General features: G+C 47.5%; 1 protein-coding gene across 1 annotated transcript in view; it reads left to right on the top strand.

The window, feature by feature from the left end:
- The window catches only part of LOC132571626 (zinc finger protein 14-like), a 30,956-nt gene that overhangs the window by 5,502 nt on the left and 6,085 nt on the right, over positions 1 to 19,369 (top strand). The window contains exons 2-7 of the mRNA XM_060238424.1: positions 2,159 to 2,678; positions 2,827 to 2,916; positions 4,813 to 4,889; positions 5,102 to 5,228; positions 9,330 to 9,470; positions 9,618 to 11,232. Of these exons, the coding sequence (XP_060094407.1) occupies positions 2,159 to 2,678; positions 2,827 to 2,916; positions 4,813 to 4,889; positions 5,102 to 5,228; positions 9,330 to 9,470; positions 9,618 to 11,232 (2,570 nt within the window). The remainder of the gene's footprint in view (positions 1 to 2,158; positions 2,679 to 2,826; positions 2,917 to 4,812; positions 4,890 to 5,101; positions 5,229 to 9,329; positions 9,471 to 9,617; positions 11,233 to 19,369) is intronic.

Below are 19,369 nucleotides of genomic sequence, written 5' to 3'. Positions count from 1 at the left end.
CCTCTGCAGCACTGAAAGAGTTAAAAGCACAGAGTTCCTTGCTAGAGAGGCCGAACAAGAAGTGGGGGCAGGAGAGGAAAGGGACTTTTCCGGGGAAGGGGGGGGGGTTGCTTTTGCAAGGCTAAGGGGGGGGGGGGGGTTGCAGAGAAGCAGCGGCAGGAGGGAAAAGCCTTGCAGCAGCCGGATCTGGGAAAGTTTACTTGGAAGTAAGTCATGGAGGAAGGGGTGGGGGGAATAAGGTTTTAGATCTTGGGAGGGATGCGGGGATCATGCAAGCAGTGGCTGTCCTAGGTTGGCCACCTCCCTCCCGTGCAGCCGTTTTCTCCCGGGGAACTGATCTCTGTCCCTTGGAGGTGGGTTCTAAGGGCAACTAGAATGATTAAAGGGCTGGAGCACTTTCCCTATGAAGAAAGGTTGAAACGCTTGGGACTCTTTAGCTTGGAGAAAAGTCGACTGCGGGGTGACATGATAGAGGTTTACAAGATAATGCATGGGATGGAGAAAGTAGAGAAAGAGGTACTTTTCTCCCTTTCTCACAATACAAGAACTCGTGGGCATTCGATGAAATTGCTGAGCAGTCAGGTTAAAACGGATAAAAGGAAGTACTTCTTCACCCAAAGGGTGATTAACATGTGGAATTCACTGCCACAGGAGGGGGTGGCAGCCACAAGCATAGCCACCTTCAAGAGGGGTTTAGATAAAAATATGGAGCAGAAGTCCATCAGTAGCTATTAGCCACAAAAAATTTTTGCCACTGTGTGACACAGAGTGTTGGACTGGATGGGCCATTGGCCTGATCTAACATGGATTCTCTTATGTTCTTATGAGAGTCATGGCATGTAAGCACACCATGGAGTTCCACAGATGTGGGTTCGAGTCCCCACTAGCATCAGTGTTTTGCAATAGGAGAGAACACACCTGCCCCCAAACACATTGCCCTGCCTCGTCACTTCATGGCTCCTTGGGCAGAGGCAAATGTAACACAATGCCAAACTGTCCCTCCTGCCCTGGGGTTAGGGTGGGAGGGAGGGCATCCTTTTGCCAGGCGAGAGAGGCACAGACCCCCAGGCAGCACAACAGGGAGAAGCACCAGGGCACGGTCCCAGTAGGGGAGGGTTCAGATCTTGTTAAGGGAGATGCCAACAAGAATATGAAGCCTGCCTTTTGCAGGTCAGGAGGCCCAGCAAGGAATCCCAGATGGGATCACATGTGTTGAATCATTCGTGCTGATTGGCTGGTCACATGGCAGGTATATTGGCTGACTCTTCCCCCAACAGCCATCTCCAGCAGAGCTCCATTGGGATACTTAGAAGCCACGCAAAGGTGTTCAAGGTCTTGGCGTAGGCTTTTTTCCAAACAGTCTGGACTCTGGAAAATGGTCCTTCTTTCAGGTTGGACTGGGAGAAAAATGCGCTAGTTCTCTGGAGGAAGGACTTGTGGTATATTCCCTGCGTCTTTTTGGGGCTGGAGATTCTATTTATAGGTGCATGTATATATATATTTTTTTATTTATTGCATTTATATCCCACCCTCCCCTAGCGGGCAAAGGGCAGCGAACAACAATTGACAAAACATAGCATTAAGAACAAGATGCTATAAAATCATTAAAACAGTTTGACAGTTCAAAGCAATTTAAAACTATAGTATAATTTCCGAAACGGTCACGAGGATCCAAACGGTGGGTTTTCGTTCTTCTTGAGCGCTGCATCTGACGATGTTGCAAAATAATTCTTTGGCACCCGAAATTTGTACTGGGGGGGCGGTTTCCGGTGTCAACGCTGGAGGGTGGTGAGATGGTGGTCGCCTCCCCGTTGTTTAGGAAACGCTAGTTTCAGTAATTCTGTCTTGCAGGCCCTGCGGAATCATTGCATGTCCCACAGGGCCCTGTTGTTTTCGGGGGGGGGGGGGCATTCCACACAGCAGGGGCTGCCACTGAAAAGGCTCTTACTCAACTGGTGGACAGCTGGGCTTATTTTGGCCCGGGGATCGTAAGAAGATTTTGTGTACTTGATCAAAGTGCTTTCTGAGGCTCGTATGGGGAGAGGCGGTCCCAGAGGTAGACAGGTCCCAGGCCATATATCTGTGTCTGCACGTTTGTGCGTGTACGTATTTTCCTTTTGACACACTCCTGTTTGTCTCTCTCTCTCTGTCCCCTCAGGGAGAAGCCTCTCTTCAGAGCCAAGTGAATAAAGGCAACTTTTCAGAGACAGAGGTGGCCCAAGAGAAGGGGAAGGAGATGGAAGAGCAGGACCCAGAACGACCTGGAACTGGCAAGACAGCAAGCAAAGGCCCCGATCCCACCCCAGCTGGGAGTGGTGTTGAATTCTGGGAAAGGGCTGTGTCAGAGGTCCTGGCTAAGAACACCCTGACCTCAGAAGTATGTTGCCAATGTTTCCGGCAGTTCCACTACCATGAGGCCGATGGGCCCCGAGAGGTTTGCAGCCAGCTCCATGGACTTTGCAATCAGTGGCTGAAGCCGGAGAGACACACCAAGAAGCAGATCCTGGACCTGGTGATCCTGGAGCAGTTCCTGACTCTCCTGCCCCAGGAAATGCAGTGCTGGGTCCGAGGATGTGGGCCGGAAACCAGTTCCCAGGCGGTGGCCCTGGCCGAAGGTTTCCTCCTGAGTCAGGCAGAGGAGAAGAGGCAGGCAGAACAGGTGAGAGGATTCCCTCCAGGTGTGTCTAATTCAAGCAAAAATCGGCTGAGAGAAGGGTGCATTGTCTGGGAGTGGGGCAGAATCCATTCCTTGGTCTCTTTTCCATTCCATTTCTTACCCCTCCTCTTTGCTGCTGTTTCAGATGTGGGGACCACCTTTGGAGATGGAAGCTGCAATCCCTGAGGCAGAAGGAGCTTCCTTGGAGCAGGAGCAGAGGGTGCAGGCGGTGGAGCATGCCCAAGATGCCTTCTCCTGTGGTAAGGACTCCTTGTGCCTGAGGAGCATGTGAATGTGATGGGTAGAGAGGTCAGGTCGGGGCGGGGGGGGAATGCATAGTTCTATAGGCAACACAGAGTGAATTGGTGGCACTCAATATCCACACACTGTGATGTCTCTAAAAGATCAGACAAACTCCTGGAGGACCATTTATCCCATAACTTTAAAAATTCATCTCTCACCTTCCTTAAAAGGTCTCAGATTCCCTGGGGAGGGGAAGGCAGGCAAACCTCAAAAGGGAGGAGCAACCTCCACCTTCTGGGGGAGCAGAGCTCTGAAACCACTCCCTGGGGGCCAATAATCATGGGGACATTTTCCTTCAGTGCCTGTGCTTGGAGGGTCATCTGGGGGCTGCTGTGGGTCGCAGGGCGCGGAGTAGGGATGGCAGGATGTGCCTTAGCACTTGCAGGCGCTTTTGGGAGGGTCTTGGGGTGGAACTTGGGACAGATGTGATATCATGTTGAAGTTGCATCAGGTTGAAAACCTAGTTTAATTTAAATTTAATTTTCGATTTATACCCCACCCTATCCCGCAAGGCGGGTGTCAGAACTTGTAACTTTCCTATGTGCTGTTAGCCTAACTGACTCCATATTGTAACTGGATACTAACCCAAGATGCTTGCGCCAAGCAACTAACCCAAATAGCCTACATTCCAAACAGCCTGTGATCACTGAAGGGTGGCAGATAGCCTCTGGTCAACATCTGCAGGTGGCCTTTGAAGCCAGCCGGCCAGGACAGCTCAGCAGGGCTCCATCCTCCCTTGCTGATAACAGACTCTGAGAAACAGACAGTTGTCTCTGACCGTGTGAAAGATCGTTTTATTGTTGCTGCCACAACCGCATAAAATGTAACCAATACTAGCTTCGTTATCAGTGTTATCCTGTACCTTCAGCATTGTAGTTCTCAATAAACGCCTATACTTTTGTAACGAAGTCTTGGGCCTCGATTGGAGTTCTTCCAGTTCTGACAGCGGGCTCAGAGTGGCTTACAACATTAAAACATTACAGTAACAGTAAATAAAATATCTCCAATTCAGCATGCCCCAGAAACACTCTGAAAACTCATTCCTATCACCCTCCAGTCTACAGATTTTCTCCAGGCATGTCTGCTCCAATGTGACGGTTGTCAAGCGTAGGTATTTCAAGTAATCAAGCAATTGTTGGTTACAAAGTCTTGGTTTATTGATAATCCATTGTTACGCAAGGTGCAATGCCTTGAGAGTGATACAGAGTTGCACATAGCATGGTGTTTTAAGGATTACATCAAAGAGTATAGGAAAGATAGCTTCAAGACATAACAAGCATGTGTGAATTGTTACAGTTAGGCAGATACTATCTTGCGGTTGAAACTTCCCTCGGTCCCATGCATTCTTGTCCCTTTTGATAAGCAATGAATGGGAACTGCTTGGGGGAGTCGCCTCCTTTCTATCATCAAAGTTACAGCATTCCTACATTTGCTACCCAGAGGTGGGAAAGAGAAAAGGGAGGTGAGAAAGTAAGGGGGGTTAGCTTTGATATGCAGCCATGAGAAAGGACAGTTGTAAGGACTGAAAGAGGAAGAAATCAGAATCCAATAACCTATAGAAATAGCATGCTTGACAACGGTGAGGTTTCATGTTTTTGCATTTCCACTCCACATTTCCCTACTTGTAGAGCAAACACAACTCTGACAGAAGTCTGAAATACATTGGCAGTATTTATAATTCCTAAGGCTCAGAGGTCCCTGGTGCTTCTCTTCTGCCTCTCTCTGAATGTAGTATAAAGTATTTTAAAAACGAGTTGAGTGTACATAGCAGAAGGTTTCACAACCCTGAGAATAGTGTGTGTGTGAAGCAGGAAACAAACAAGCAAACACCCTCCCTCCCTCTCTTGTCTCAGGAACAGGCAGTGAAGAGATACTGTTGAGCCGTTGTCTTTTCCAAGGTGTGGGAACAGTCGCTGCACCTCCAATCCAGGTAGGAGAGATGAGCAGGGGGGGCACAGCCTGGGTCCCTCCTCCTTTCTCAGGGGAGCTTTTGCTCCTTCAGTTTCTACAAGGGGTCTGTGAGAGAGATCCTTTGAATGCTGTTGCATTTACCCATCCCAAGCCTTATTTTCTGTACGTTCCCAGACAACTCCCTTCCTGGATGAGATCTCTGAAGAAGAGGGAATCTTCTTTTTCTTTCAGGGTCCTTTTTCCTTGGAGGAAGTGTCCATCTCTTTCACGGAGGCAGAGTGGGCCCTGCTGGATCCGGGACAAAGAGCTCTGTACAGGGAAGTCATGCTGGAGAACTATGGGAACGTGGCCTCTCTGGGTAAGGATCTTTCTTAGGTGCCAAAGGTGTAACTTGCTGCCATTTTGAGGTGGAATGAATCCAAATATTGAATAGTGATGCATCATTTTGATACCCTTCCCACCACTTGGGGCGGGGCTTCAGCTCCCTGGCAGAGCATCTCCTTTGCATGCAAAAGGTACCAGGTTCACTCCCCAAAATCTCCACTGAAAAGGATCAGGTCAGAGGTGAAATGAAAGACTCTGCCTGAGACCCTGGAGAGCCAATGCTGGACTGGGTAGATGATACTGACTCCAAGGGTCCAGGGGTCTGATTCAGTGTAAGGAAACTTCATATGTTCATAGAATCATAGAATTGGAACTGACCTCCAAGGTCATCTAATCCAACCCCCTGCAAAATGCCAGGGATTCAGGACTACCCTTGTTGCAAGCCCAGAGGATGGCATAAAAAAAGAAAACCTCCACAAACCTTGGCTGAAGTTGTTTCCTGACTGCAAAGTGGCAGTCACATTTCCTTGGGCATGTAAGAAAGGGTCACAAGACCTAAGCACTGATGCAGTCCTTCCTTTGCACCCTCAAATTGTCTACCTAAGTTCACAGAATCAGAATTGGTGTCAGATGGCCGTCTAGCCTCTGTTGTACTGTGTAACCTATGTTGTAGTTGGAGTACTGTGTAAAATTCTGGTCACCGCACCTCAAAAAAGATATTATAGCATTGGAAAAAGTGCAGAAAAGGGCAACTAGAATGATTAAAGGTTTGGAACACTTTCCCTATGAAGAAAGGTTAAAACGCTTGGGGCTCTTTAGCTTGGAGAAATGTCGACTGCGGGGTGACATGATAGAGGTTTACAAGATAATGCATGGGATGGAGAAAGTAGAGAAAGAAGTCCTTTTCTCCCTTTCTCACAATACAAAACTCGTGGGCATTCGATGAAATTGCTGAGCAGTCGGGTTAAAACGGATAAAAGGAAGTCCTTCTTCACCCAAAGGGTGATTAATATGTAGAATTCACTGCCACAGGAGGTGGCGGCGGCTACAAGCATAAGCAGCTTCAAGAGGGGATTGGATAAAAATATGGAGCAGAGGTCCATCAGTGGCTATTAGCCACAGTGTGTGTGTGTATATATATATATATATATATATATATATATATATATATACACACACATATGTGTGTGTGTGTGTGTGTGTGTGTGTGTATATATATATATATATATATATATATATATATATATATATTGGCCACTGTGTGACACAGAGTGTTGGACTGGATGGGCCATTGGCCTGATCCAACATGGCTTCTCTTATGTTCTTATGAGGCTCCAAATTAAGGCCTCCCTCCCTCCTTACCCACCGGCCTGTAGGATTGTACCAATCCAAATGTAGCTCAGAAGGGAATCAGGAATCTTCTATGGTTATTTCTGGAGTGTTCTCTTGACATGAGTGAAGGTCACTCACTCTGAACCATCTCATTTGGGAAGGAGATATGCTCTTGGGATCCTCTGGAAGAACTCTGCAAACTTTCTTCGAATGTAAGGCCATTCTCTTTCTCCACCATAGTTTCTCTTATGCTTCTGGCTTCTTTTTAAGAAGTGTATTTTAATTGCAAATTGTTTCGAATTTTATTGTTTGGCATGCAAAAGGTCCCAGGTTCACTCCCCAACATCTCCAATGAAAAGGATCAGGTAGGAGGTTAAATGAAAGAGTCTGCCTGAGACCCTGGAGAACCAATGCTGGACTGAGTGGATGATACTGACTCCAAGGGACCAGGGGTCTGATTCAGTGTAAGGAAACTTCATGTGTTCATAGAATCATAGAATTGGAACTTCAGTGGGCCGAGGGTCTGATTCAGTCTAAGGCCATTTCATGTGTCCAGGTGGGTCTTCTTGCAGATGGGCGACTGAGGCCAGTGTTGTGGCCATCCCCCAAGCCAGAGAAGGTATATTGATCTGAGACAAAATGGATGAGAGTCCCTCAGAAGGACTCTGGGAGAGTTCAGATCCTTCTTGCTCTGTTTCCAGCCTTCATAACACACCCTTCCCTCTGGATAGAATTTCATTTGCTCTGCCTGTGATCTGGAAATGATCCTGTCAAGAATCAAAGCCTGGGTCCCCCTGGGTCACTTCTCTTTGTACTTGAGCAACACCCGATTCACTGGCTTCCCACAAGTAAAACAGACCCCTTTTAAAAACAAAGTATATTAAGGATTTAAAAACAAGACATCACAAAACAGCAGTTTTAGCTGCTGATCAAGGGATCGGCGGAGGGAGGGCTTTAGATAGCCGGAACGTGGTGCTAGAGCTAGTTTCGGCACTGAAATCGACATAGGGTGGGGAAGGGAGGGAAGAGGAGGTGTCTCGGCGGGGAGGGGGGGCACGGAGCTGGGGGGGGGGCGCTGCCTTGCATTCGAAGACAGATTGCAGGGTTCTTCTAGAGCGGCATTTTCCAAAAGCAGGGTCGGGACCCAGCACTCGGCCATGCCGGTATCAGTGCCAGGTTGCGGGGCCGCCAATAGCCTGCCATTCTCCCCCCCCCCCCCCCGTGCCTCCTCCCCGCAGCATTGTGCCTCCCTCATGACTCCTCCCTTCCTCCCTCTCCCCTCAGCTCAGTTTCAGGCTGGTTAAGGTGCCCCTTCCCCTCCTCCCCCCTCCCCGGCGGGGAAAACAGCGCTGAACTCTCACTCAGCGCTGGAGCAGGTTGAATGAACGTCCGGAAAGGCTTCCTTCCCATCCAGGAAGTGCGGGGGAGGGAGCAGCAGTGGTGGCCTTTTCAAACGTACGTTCAACCTGCTGCGCCGTGCTGAGTGAGAGCTCACCGCTGATTTCCCTGCCTGGGGGGGGGGAGGGGTGCCTTAACCAGCCTGAAACTGACCTGGTGGGGGGAACGGAGGGAGGAGGAGGCGGGGAACTAGGCCTGATTTCCCTTGGCCAGCTGAGGTCAGGGGATCCAGGCCTGCTTGTGCTGCTAGAGTCAGCAGTTTAAAAAGTGAGTTGCTCCCATCCCATTTCCATTTTTCTTTTACTTTTTCTCTTTCTTTCATTCCTTCCCTCCCTTTTCCTCCCTTCCTTTTTCCTTTCTCTTTTTTTTCTCTGCTTACAACTCTGCCCTTCCCTCCCATTCGTTTTTTCTTTCTTTTTCTTTCTTTCTGTCTGTCTGTCTGTCAGTCAGTCTTCCTTTTTCCCTATTTGCTTTATTTCCCACTCCCATTCCTCCCTCTCTCTCTCTGTCAGTTAGTGTTTTCCCCGGTCTCCCTCCCTTCTTTGCCATTGCTAATCTGAGTAGATTGGGGTGGTGGGGAAGAAGCTTGAAATGCCCTGCTATTTCATGTTTTCCCAGACTGCCATTTCATGTTTTCCTTTCTTTCTCTCTTTCTCACTTTCTTTTTCTTTCACTCTCTACCCCCTCTCTTCTCCCCCACCCCCACCGCAATTTCATGTTTTTCCAGGCTGAGAGCATTTTATATTTTTAGTTTTCTGCTGTGTGATCCTTGTGCTTTTTCTTGATGTTTTGTTTTAAAAACTGCAATGCAAAATCCCACTATTCTCCTACTTTTCCTAAACAAAATATTGCAATAGTTTTCGGCTTGTTTGTACATAATTTCCTGTTTCCCGCCTCCACCCTCAAAGTCTCCACCCCCACATTTTAATGGGCCACGAAGGAGAAGTGTAAAAATAACCGGGCCACAGCGGGAAAACATTTGGGAAACGCTGTTCTAGAGCCTCCCAAGAGCATATTTCATCCCAAATGAGTTAGTTCAGAGTGAGTGACCTTCACTCTTATGTCAAGAGAACAGGCCAGAAGTAACCGTAGGAGATTCCTGATTCCCTTCTGAGCCACATTTGGTCTGGTACAATCATAGAGGCCGGTGGGTAAGGAGGGAGGGAGGCCTTAATCTGGAGGCTCAGAAGCTCCTTCTGGGCAAGACTTCAGCTGAAGTTCTTCATGGGTGGGGGAGGTATCCTTAAATAGCAGATATTCTTGGGGGAAGGTGGAGGGGTAGCTAAGATCAGTCCAGCTGGATGAAGCCAAAGGGCCATCAGTCCTTTCCTCCTGCAGTCCCATAGATGCCTTTGGATCTTACCAGCCTTCCCAAGTGCTAACAGTTTCTCTCTCTTTATTCCAGCAGAGGATGATCAGAGGAATGAGGAGGGTGAGAAACTTCGTCAGGAAATGACGGATAAAGATAAAAATGAAGACTTGAACGAAAATGTCAAGAATTTAATCAGAGTGAAGAGAAAGAAAGGCGGCTATATGGTTGAGAAGCGTGAGGGAAGACAGTGGAATATACATTTTCCAAAGCACAGGAAAATGAAAGCAAGCAAATCCATTCAGTGCAGAAAGTATTTCAGAAATAGATCACAACTTCCTGTACATCAAAGAATAAAGAGACAGGGGACACCTGAATACTCAGAGACCAGACATAAATTCAGTCTCAGTAGTAATATTAAGCAGCATCAGAAAACTCACGCAGAGGAGAAACCTTTTGAATACTCAAAGTGTGGACAGAGATTTGGTATGATTGGCAGTCTTCAATATCATCAGAAGATTCACACAGGGGAAAAGCCTTTCGAATGCTCAGTGTGTGGAAAGAGATTTAGTACGAGTGGCAATCTTCAAGAGCATCAGAGAACCCACACAGAGGAGAAACCTTTTGAATGCTCAGAGTGTGGAAAGAGATTCATGTGGCGTGGCAGTCTTCAAGAGCATCAGAGAACCCACACAGGGGAGAAGCCTTTTGAATGCTCAGAGTGTGCAAAGAGATTCATGTGGAGTGGCAGTCTTCAAGAGCATCAGAGAACCCACACAGGAGAGAAACCTTTTGAATGCTCAGTGTGTGGAAAGAGATTAAGTGAGAGAGGTCATCTTCAACAGCATCAGAGAACCCACACAGGGGAGAAGCCTTTTGAATGTTCAGAGTGTGGAAAGAGATTCATGTGGAGTGGCAGTCTTCAAAAGCATCAGAGAGCCCACACAGGGGAGAAGCCATTTGAATGCTCAGAGTGTGGAAAGAGATTCATGTGGAGTGGCAGTCTTCAAAAGCATCAGAGAACCCACACAGGGGAGAAACCTTTTGAATGCTCAGAGTGTGGAAAGAGATTCAATCGGAGTGACAGTCTTCGAGGGCATCAGAGAACCCACACAGGGGAGAAACCTTTTGAATGCTCAGAGTGTGGAAAGAGATTCATGTGGCGTCACAGTCTTAAAGAGCATCAGAGAACCCACACAGGGGAGAAGACTTTTGAATGCTCAGTCTGTGGAAAGAGATTCAATCAGAGTGGCCATCTTCAAACACATCAGAGAACCCACACAGGGGAGAAGCCTTTTGAATGCTCAGAGTGTGCAAAGACATTCATGTGGAGTGGCAGTCTTCAAGAGCATCAGAGAACCCACACAGGAGAGAAACCTTTTGAATGCTCAGTGTGTGGAAAGAGATTCAGTGAGAGAGGTCATCTTCAACAGCATCAGAGAACCCACACAGGGGAGAAGCCTTTTGAATGTTCAGAGTGTGGAAAGAGATTCATGTGGAGTAGCCGTCTTCAAAAGCATCAGAGAACCCACACAGGGGAGAAGCCTTTTGAATGCTCAGAGTGTGGAAAGAGATTCCTGTGGAGTGGCAGTCTTAAAAAGCATCAGAGAACCCACACAGGGGAGAAGCCTTTTGAATGCTCAGAGTGTGGAAAGAGATTCAGTTGGAGTGACGGTCTTCGAGAGCATCAGAGAACCCACACAGGGGAGAAACCTTTTGAATGCTCAGAGTGCGGAAAGAGATTCATGTGGCGTCGCAGTCTTCAAGACCATCAGAGAGCCCACACAGGGGAGAAGCCTTTTGAATGCTCAGTGTGTGGAAAGAGACTTAGTACAAACAGCAGTCTTCAAACACATCAGAGAACCCACACAGGGGAGAAGCCTTTTGAATGCTTGGAGTGTGGAAAGAGATTTAGAACGCGTGGCAATCTTCAAGAGCATCAAAGAACCCACACAGGGGAGAAACCTTTTGAATGCTCAGAGTGCGGGATGAGATTCATGTGGCGTCGCAGTCTTCAAGAGCATCAGAGAACCCACACAGGGGAGAAGCCTTTTTAATGCTCAGTGTGTGGAAACAGATTCAGTCAGAGTGGAAGTCTTCAATATCTTAAGAAAACCCACACAGGGGAGAAGCCTTTTGAATGCTCCGAGTGTGGAAAGAGATTCAATTGGAGTGGCAGTCTTCAAAGTCATCAGAGAATCCACACAGGGTAGAAACCTTTTGAATGCTCCGAGTGTGGAAATAGATTCAGTACGAGTGGCCATCTTCAAAAGCATAGCAGAACCCACATTCCATACGAGTGACCATATTTGGTATGATCAGAGAACCCTAATAGGGGAGAAGCCTTTTGAATGCTCAGTGTGTGGAAAGAGATTCAATCAGAGTGGCAATCTTCAAGAGCATCAGAGAACCCACACAGGTGAGAAGCCTTTTGAATGCTCATAGGGTAGAAAGAGATTTAGTACGAGTGTCTATCTTCAAAAGCATCAGAGAACCCACACAGGAGAGAAACCTTTTGGATGCTCAGATGCTGAAAGAGATTGCATTCGAGTGGCCATCTTATCATCAGGAACCCACACAGGGGAGAAGCCTTTGGAATGCTCAGTGCGTGGAGATAGATTAATGTGGAGTGGCAGTCTTCAAAGGAATCAGAGAACTCACATAGGAGAGAAGCCTTTTGAATGCTCAGTGTGTGGAAAGAGATTCAAAAGGAGTGGCAATCTTCAAACGCATCAGAGAATGCACACAGGGGAGAAACCTTTTGAATGTTCAGAGTGTGGAAAGATATTGTCAGAGTGGCCATCTTCAAACACATCAGAGGACCCACACAGGGGAGAAGCCTTTTGAATACTCAGAGTGTGGAAAGTGATTCCTGTGGAGTGGCAGTCTTCAATTTCAACAGAGAACCACACAGGAGAGAAACTTTTTGAATGCTCTGAGTGTGGAAAGAGATTCAATACAAAAGGCCGTCTTCAGTATCATCAGAGAACCCACACAGGGAAGAAGTCTTTTGAATGCTCAGAGTGTGGAAAGGGATTCATATGGAGTGGCAGTCTTCAGTGGCATAAGAGAATCCACACAGGGGAGAAGCCTTATGAATGCTCAAAGATGTGGAAAGAGATTCACGTGGAGTAGTAGTCTTCAATGGCATCAAAGCTGCCTTAAAGGGCTGTAATCTAAGTAAAGGTTCAAGTATCAAGTTCTTACCAACCCCTGGGGTGATGTCACATCATGGTGATTTCTTTACAGACTTTTTACGGGGTGGTTTGCCATTACCTTCCCCAGTCATCTACACTTTATGCCCAGCAAGCTGGGTACTCGTTTTACTGACCTCAGAAGGATGGTAGGATTGAGTCAGCTACCTGAACCCAGATTCTCCTGGGATCGAACTTGGGTCACGAGCAGAGCTTGGACTGCAGTGTATCCAGAAAAGGTGCCAACTCCTTTAAAAGGCTTGTCTCTACAGAAGAAACCTTTTCCTTTGGGTTCCAACGGGAAATGTTTGTTCATAGAATCATAGAGTTGAAAGTCACCTCCCGGGTCATCTAGTCCAACTCCCTGCACAATGCAGGAAAATCACAAATACCTACCCCAAATTCACAGGATCTTCATTGCTGTCAGATGGCCACCTAGCCTCTGTTTAAAAACCTCCAAGGAAGGAGAGCCCTCCATCTGCCGAGGAAGCCTGTTCCACTGAGGAATTGCTCTAACCATCAGGAAGTTCTTCCTAATGTTGAGCCAGAAACTCTTTTGATTCAATTTCAAGCCATTGGTTCTGGTTCTACCTTCTGGGGCCACAGAAAACAATTCCACCCCATCCTCTATATGACAGCCCTTCAAGTACTTGAAGATGGTGATCATATCACCTCTCAGCCGCCTCCTCTCCAGGCTAAACATGCCCAGCTCCTTCAACCTTTCCTAATAGGACTTGGTCTCCAGACCCCTCACCTTCTTCGTTGCCCTCCTCTGGACCCGTTCCAGTTTGTCTGTATCCTCCTTAAAATGTGGTGCCCAAAACCATACACAATACTACAGGTGAGGTCTTACCAGAGCAAAGTAAAGTGATACTATCACATCACGTGATCTGGACACTATATTTCTGTTGATACAGTCCAAAATTGCATTTGCCTTTTTAGCCACTGCATCACACTGTTTACTCATGTTCACTGTATGATCCACTAAGACCCCTAGATCCTTTTTGCACATACTACTGCTAAGACAAGTCTCCCCCATCCTATAACTATGCATGGGATTTTTCCTACCGAAATGCAGAACTTTACGTTTATTCGTGTTGAAATTTATTTTATTGGTTTTAGCCTAGTTTTCCAGCCTGTCAAGGTCATCCTGCATCCTGTTTCTGTCTTCTACTGTATTTGCAACCCCTCCCACTTTAGTATCATCAGGAAATTTAATAAGCATTCCCTCTGTTTCTTCATCCAAATCATTTATAAAGATCTTATTGTAATCTGCATGACCAATAAATGTTATATGTGCTCCAACTGGAAAAAGCATTAGCCATGTTCAAAATCCAAAAAAGATCCCAGGGAAGAAAACAAGATTGGGAAATGGGATCTCCCAGTCTGAAATCAACTAATCTCTCTTCTAGAATCAAAGAGTCCACCCAAGATAGGCATCTTCTCAATGCTCTGCATGTGGGAAGAGCCTGGGGCACAAATCTAGCTCTCGTGTTCCTCAGAGAATCCATAAAAGGGTGAAACTTTCTTAAAGCTGTTTCTAAGGTTCCTTCAAAGCACCTGGTGTTGTTGGTTCTGAAAGGCTGTGAATGTGGTTACACCAAGTAGGGAGGCTATTTTTAGTGGTTCCCCTCCTCTGTGAAAACTGCTACTTCAGGGTATCTGCCAATCTATCTCTGACATCTTCAAATCTGGCAAAAACAGCTCCTTTCCCAGAGCCTATGAAGGCATAGACAATTTGAGGGTACCAGGCATCTACAGCCTCTCTGCTGCTGGAGTAAATATAGTGCAACCAGCCAGCAACCTTAATTCACAAACATTTTTAGAGTTCTAGAGAGGCATTTCTCAACCCCAATCCCCACCCCCTAGTTCAGCCTGTCGTGAGATTTTTGGGGGTATTCCCACTTTGAAGCTGAAAGCATTCTGGCAGTAGGATTAATTTGGGCTGAAAGAAACAGGTTGTGTTCCCTAACCCAAGAACTCAGTAAATTCAACGGGCCCCTTCGGATACGATGCAGAATTGATCCAGGGCTATCTCGCGCTCTGAGGGAGGCGCTGGTTTTTAAGGTACTGGCACCAAATTTGCTCTGCTGCAGATTGTGCCTCTTCTCAACCCTCCCGCCCTAAATTTACAAAAGATTGGACCAGGGGGATCCATTCTATGGGACCTAAAGGAGAAGGTGCCCTCTTCCTCCATTTTTCTCAGTGAAGGGGGGTGGAGAAGGCCCTTGAAGGGACTGTCCCTCTAACTCCCTTCCTTCTCCAAGCCACACAACTTCCTGGAAGTGAGCTCCGAGGACATGGTTCACTCACCCCGGAGTCGCATGGTTTGGAGAAGGGGGTCATCAAATGTGACAGTCCCTTTACATTTGGATAGCTGAATCAGCACCCCAGGGTCATAGAAGGGCCCGGAAGCCTTCTCACAAGAACCAAAATGCTGATATTTTGGCACACACAGCCAGTCTGCCACTTCTCAGGTCCTGGGCCTTTTCCATCATGGCTCTTCCTCTGTGGACGGGGCTCCTGGAAGAGGTGGGGGTGGAGCCCCCCTCCAAGATCCTCAAGAGGGGCCTCAAGGTGTGCTGGTTTGCCAGGGCTTTTATGGGGGCTTCAATTCCAGGTATCTCTTCAGGGAGTGAGGGAGGGAGATATGAAGTCTGCTATTGTGTTTTGGGTTCCAACAGGAGATGTTTGTTATTGTAAGGTGCCTTGAGCTACAGGGGAGAGCCTTGACCATTTCCCCATGGAATGGTGTGTGGAGGGTCAGCTTAGGGTCCCTTTGTGCGGGGATGGAGAGCCAAGGAGCGGGGGCGTGGGGGTTGCAGTAGCCGGTCAAAAACTACATACTCTGCGAGGGAGAAGGGTTGACCATCCACAGCAATCATCTCACTGTTGAATGACTCCTTCTGGGGTCTTCCCTTGATACGGCCTGCCAGGAGTCAAAGGTTGACTGTGTCTGAACATGGAAGTTCACTATATTCACACTGTCTAGTAGCCATTATGAGACCTTTCCTTCAGGAATCCATGTCATCCCCTTTGAAAGCTGTCTGTGCCTCTGGCCATCACTACCTCTTTTGGCAGGTAATGTTGCATTTTAATCACTCATTCTGTACGGAACTATTTAATCCTGCCCCTCATGAACCTATTGCTGTCAGCTTCCTTGGATGCTTTCAAGATCTAGTCATTGGAGAGAGGGAGACAGTTCTCTTTGTCAACTCTCTCCATCCTGTGCATCGTTCGGTGCTACCATAGTAGCAAATCTGTGGATTTTCATTGGTTGGATGTGGGCTATGCAAGATTGGCTCGCACTCTGTCTCTGGCATGCCATTGGCTGATTCTGCTGCCTCTCGCCCACTGCCAGCCCCGTCAGGTGAGAGTCCAACCAGATGGCCACGGATCTCTTGAGGGAGACAGTTCCCTGCTGACAGGTTCTCCTGGGGGCTTCCTGATCACTATAGCTTCTCCTCAGGGCCCATTGCAAGAAGCTCAGGACAGTCCGTTCCCCCCTCCCCCAAACAAACAGTGCCAAGGAGTGGGGGGTTGCAGGAGCCGGTGAAAAGCTACAAACTCCATGAGGGAGAAGGTTTGACCGTCCACAGCAATCATCTGTGAACCAAACCCAAAACTGAGAGATGTTTATGAGGCAAACAGCAGCACCGACTTCTCATCACCTGACACAAAAGGAATCTTTATTCGCAGCAGGGAGGGGCCAGTTCAACAGCAGCAGATAAACAGACGGATACTATAAAATGAATGAAGCCCCTTTTCCAACTGCAAATACTCTTCACTCTTGCTTTTCAAATTAGGCTACAGTTGGCTCATGTGATGGAGTGGACTCTATTCTGTCCTATGGGTCTGTAGCACACAGTGGGCTCTAGTCTATCCTATCAGCCCATAGGACAGAATGGACTCCCTTGCATCCCCTGGGCCCATAGGATGAAATGGACTCCATTCTGTCCTATGGGCTTGTAGGACATAATGCAGTCCATTCTGTCCTATGGGCTGATAGCCTAGATCTAGAGACCAGAGAGAAGCCATGCTAGCTTCATGATTTTGCTGGACTGAGGCCCGGACTATGCTAAGGTCACATTGCAATGAAGAGCTACCTAGGAAACGTTTAGGTCTCCACTCTGAGGCTGTGAGACTTTTAAGATTCTGCCATCTAACACCATATGCCAATGTATTAGATAGAAAAGTTAGATTTCCTCTTTTATGCTGCTAGACTACAGAGATTGTTTTGCCTCATATCAAGATTGTTCTTTAAGGATTTAATAAACCTTCTCTATTTTGCTGAGATCTGCTTTGTTGTGAACCTCTGGCCTTGGAGACGCAGAGAGCCCTGGCTTGGGCTCCTTGACAGCGTGGCAGGTTAAGGGGATTGAGGCCTCTGTCCACAACTCAGTCTATGAACAATGCACTCTCTGGCTCAGGGAGCGAGGTTATTATTTTGGAGAGTCAGTATGGAAAAGGCAGGGAAGAAGGCAAGAACATCAAGGGGTACTGCTGAAATGGAGGTTACTGTGGGGGACGATTCGGGTATTTCTAGCAATAATAATAATAATAATAACTTTTATTTCTATCCCGCCCTCCCCGCCTAGGCGGCTCAGGGCGGCTAACAACAACTTACACATTAACATAAATAATAAAACTCCAAATTTAACAATTAAAATTAAACATAAAAACCAGTCAGTTAAGTTAAAATACATGATTTTCATTGGACTAAATATATATGAGTATATCTGGCAGCGGTAGAGCTGTTATGGCGCTGGTTCTGCCAGTTTAGGTAGTCTTATGGATGGCGGTTCTTACACCAGGCAACTCAGCAGTCAGTGTCATTATAGGCTTGCCTAAAAAGGGCGGTCTTGCAGGCCCTGCGGAACTGGCCGAGGTCCCGCAGGGCCCGCACCTCCTCCGGAAGCTGGTTCCACAATGCCGGTGCAGCCGCTGAAAAGGCCCGTACTCTAGTATGTTGGAGTTTGACCTCTCTCGGCCCAGGGATGGTCATTTTGTTTTTACCCACTGACCTCAGTGCCCTCTGGGGTTCATATGGGGAGAGACGGTCCCTTAGGTAGGCTGGTCCTCGGCCATATAGGGCTTTAAAGGTGATAACCAACACTTTGTACTGGACTCGGTAGATAATTGGTAGCCAGTGCAGTCCGCGCAGCCCCGGCCGTAGCAGGGGCTAGAAGGCATGGAAGGAGAAAGCTCCAGCCCTCAAATCCCTGGCATGACCAGGAAGAAGAGTTTTATCTAGGGAGCCCAAGAAGAGAGCACTGTGGGAGAACTGGGTTTGATTCCCCTCTCCCCCTCTGTGTGCAGCCAGGGCCAGAGTATCTGGGGCACTGGGCGAGGCTACCTGCTTGTGCCCCCCTCCCCCCACAATTTTTAAAAACATGTTCCAGATATTTCTGCAGTGCTGTAGGATGGCTGAGAGCTGGACTAGTAGGTCTCCTTGCCCTGTGCTGAATTAGAATAGGATTGCAGCTGTGTCCTATTATCCCGCTCATTCAACAGTGACTTGCTTGGGTTTAAAAGTCACATACTTCTAATAAGCATGCTATTGATGCTTTAGAGTGATTGCATACTGTGCTGTCTACCTGCTTCTGCCCTTTCTGTCAAACCACCTGGTCCCTGGGCATAGCCTCTGCTGGGACGCATCCCTTATCTGCACAGCAGGTGTGGTCCAAAGGAGGCTGCATGCAGGAAGCCCAGACTGGGGAAAAGACGGGTCAGCTTTGGTGCATTGAACCAAAAATTCTGACATGGGCTGCCAATAGCTCTGGACAGAAGATGACATCACTCTATTTAATGTGCAAACGGTGACTATAAAATCCATTCCAGCTATTTCCCAAAGAGAGTTTCTTTTCAATCTGGAAAAAGTGGAAATCTTCAACAGCATCAGAGAACCAACAGAAGGGAGAAACTTTTTAAATGCCCAGAGTGTGGGAAGAGATTCAGTATGAATGGCAGTCTTCAATATTGTCGGAGAATCCACACGGGAGAGAAACCTTTGAGTGCTCAGAGTGTGGAAAGAGATTCATTCATAGTGCTACTCTTCAACAGCACCAAAGAACCCACATGGGGCAGAAACCTTTTGAATGCTCAGAGTGCGGAAAGAGATTTATTACGAGTGGCGGTCTTCAATATCATCGGAGAACCCACACAGGGGAGAAACCTTTTGAATGCTCAGAGTGTGGAAAGAGATTTAGTCAGAGTGGCACTCTTAAAAAGCACCAAACAGGCCATACGGAGCAGAAACCTTTTGAATGCTTAGAATGCGGAAAGAGATTCAGGCCGAGTGGTAATCTTAAATGGCACCAGAGAATCCACAAAGGGGAGAAGCTTTTTGAATGTTCAGTGTGGAAAGAGATTCACATTTAGTTTCACTCTTCGAACGCACCAGAGAATCCACACGGGGAGAAGCCTTTTGAATGCTCAGACGGGTCAGCTTTGGTGCATTGAACCAAACATCTTTCTAGCTGGTAGCTTTAAAATTCTGACAGGGGCTGCCGAAAGCTCTGGGCAGAAGATGGCAAACGGATCACTCTATTTAATGTGCAAACGGTGACTATAAAATCCATTCCAGCTATTTCTCAAAGAGAGTTTATTTTAAAAGCAACATACCCAACAGCTCTTAATTCAACATGGGGCAATTTTTGCCAAATCAAGGGAAGTCCAGCCTAGCTGGGGGGGGGGAGAGTCCAGTTCACCCCCCCTTTTGCTGGTGCTGGTTTCCTTTTGGGCCCCACTGGGGTTGTGCTTCTGGCAGGGCCTTGCCGGAGACCTGGGAAGGTGGGGGAGGGGGTGGGGATTGGGGAGGGGGGCTGCCATGGGATTTGTGCCTCAACTGGGATGGGATTGCTGACTTCTAGGGAGGAGACACTGGAGAGACCCCCATTCCGTGAATATAGTAATAATCAGTTAGTAACACTCAACATTTAT

The sequence above is a fragment of the Heteronotia binoei genome, chromosome 5 (assembly GCF_032191835.1).
Source record: "Heteronotia binoei isolate CCM8104 ecotype False Entrance Well chromosome 5, APGP_CSIRO_Hbin_v1, whole genome shotgun sequence".
In the NCBI taxonomy this organism is placed as follows: Eukaryota; Metazoa; Chordata; class Lepidosauria; order Squamata; family Gekkonidae; genus Heteronotia; species Heteronotia binoei.
The sequence above is the reverse complement of the archived record's forward strand: the minus strand, read 5'-3'. Positions and strand labels throughout refer to the sequence as shown.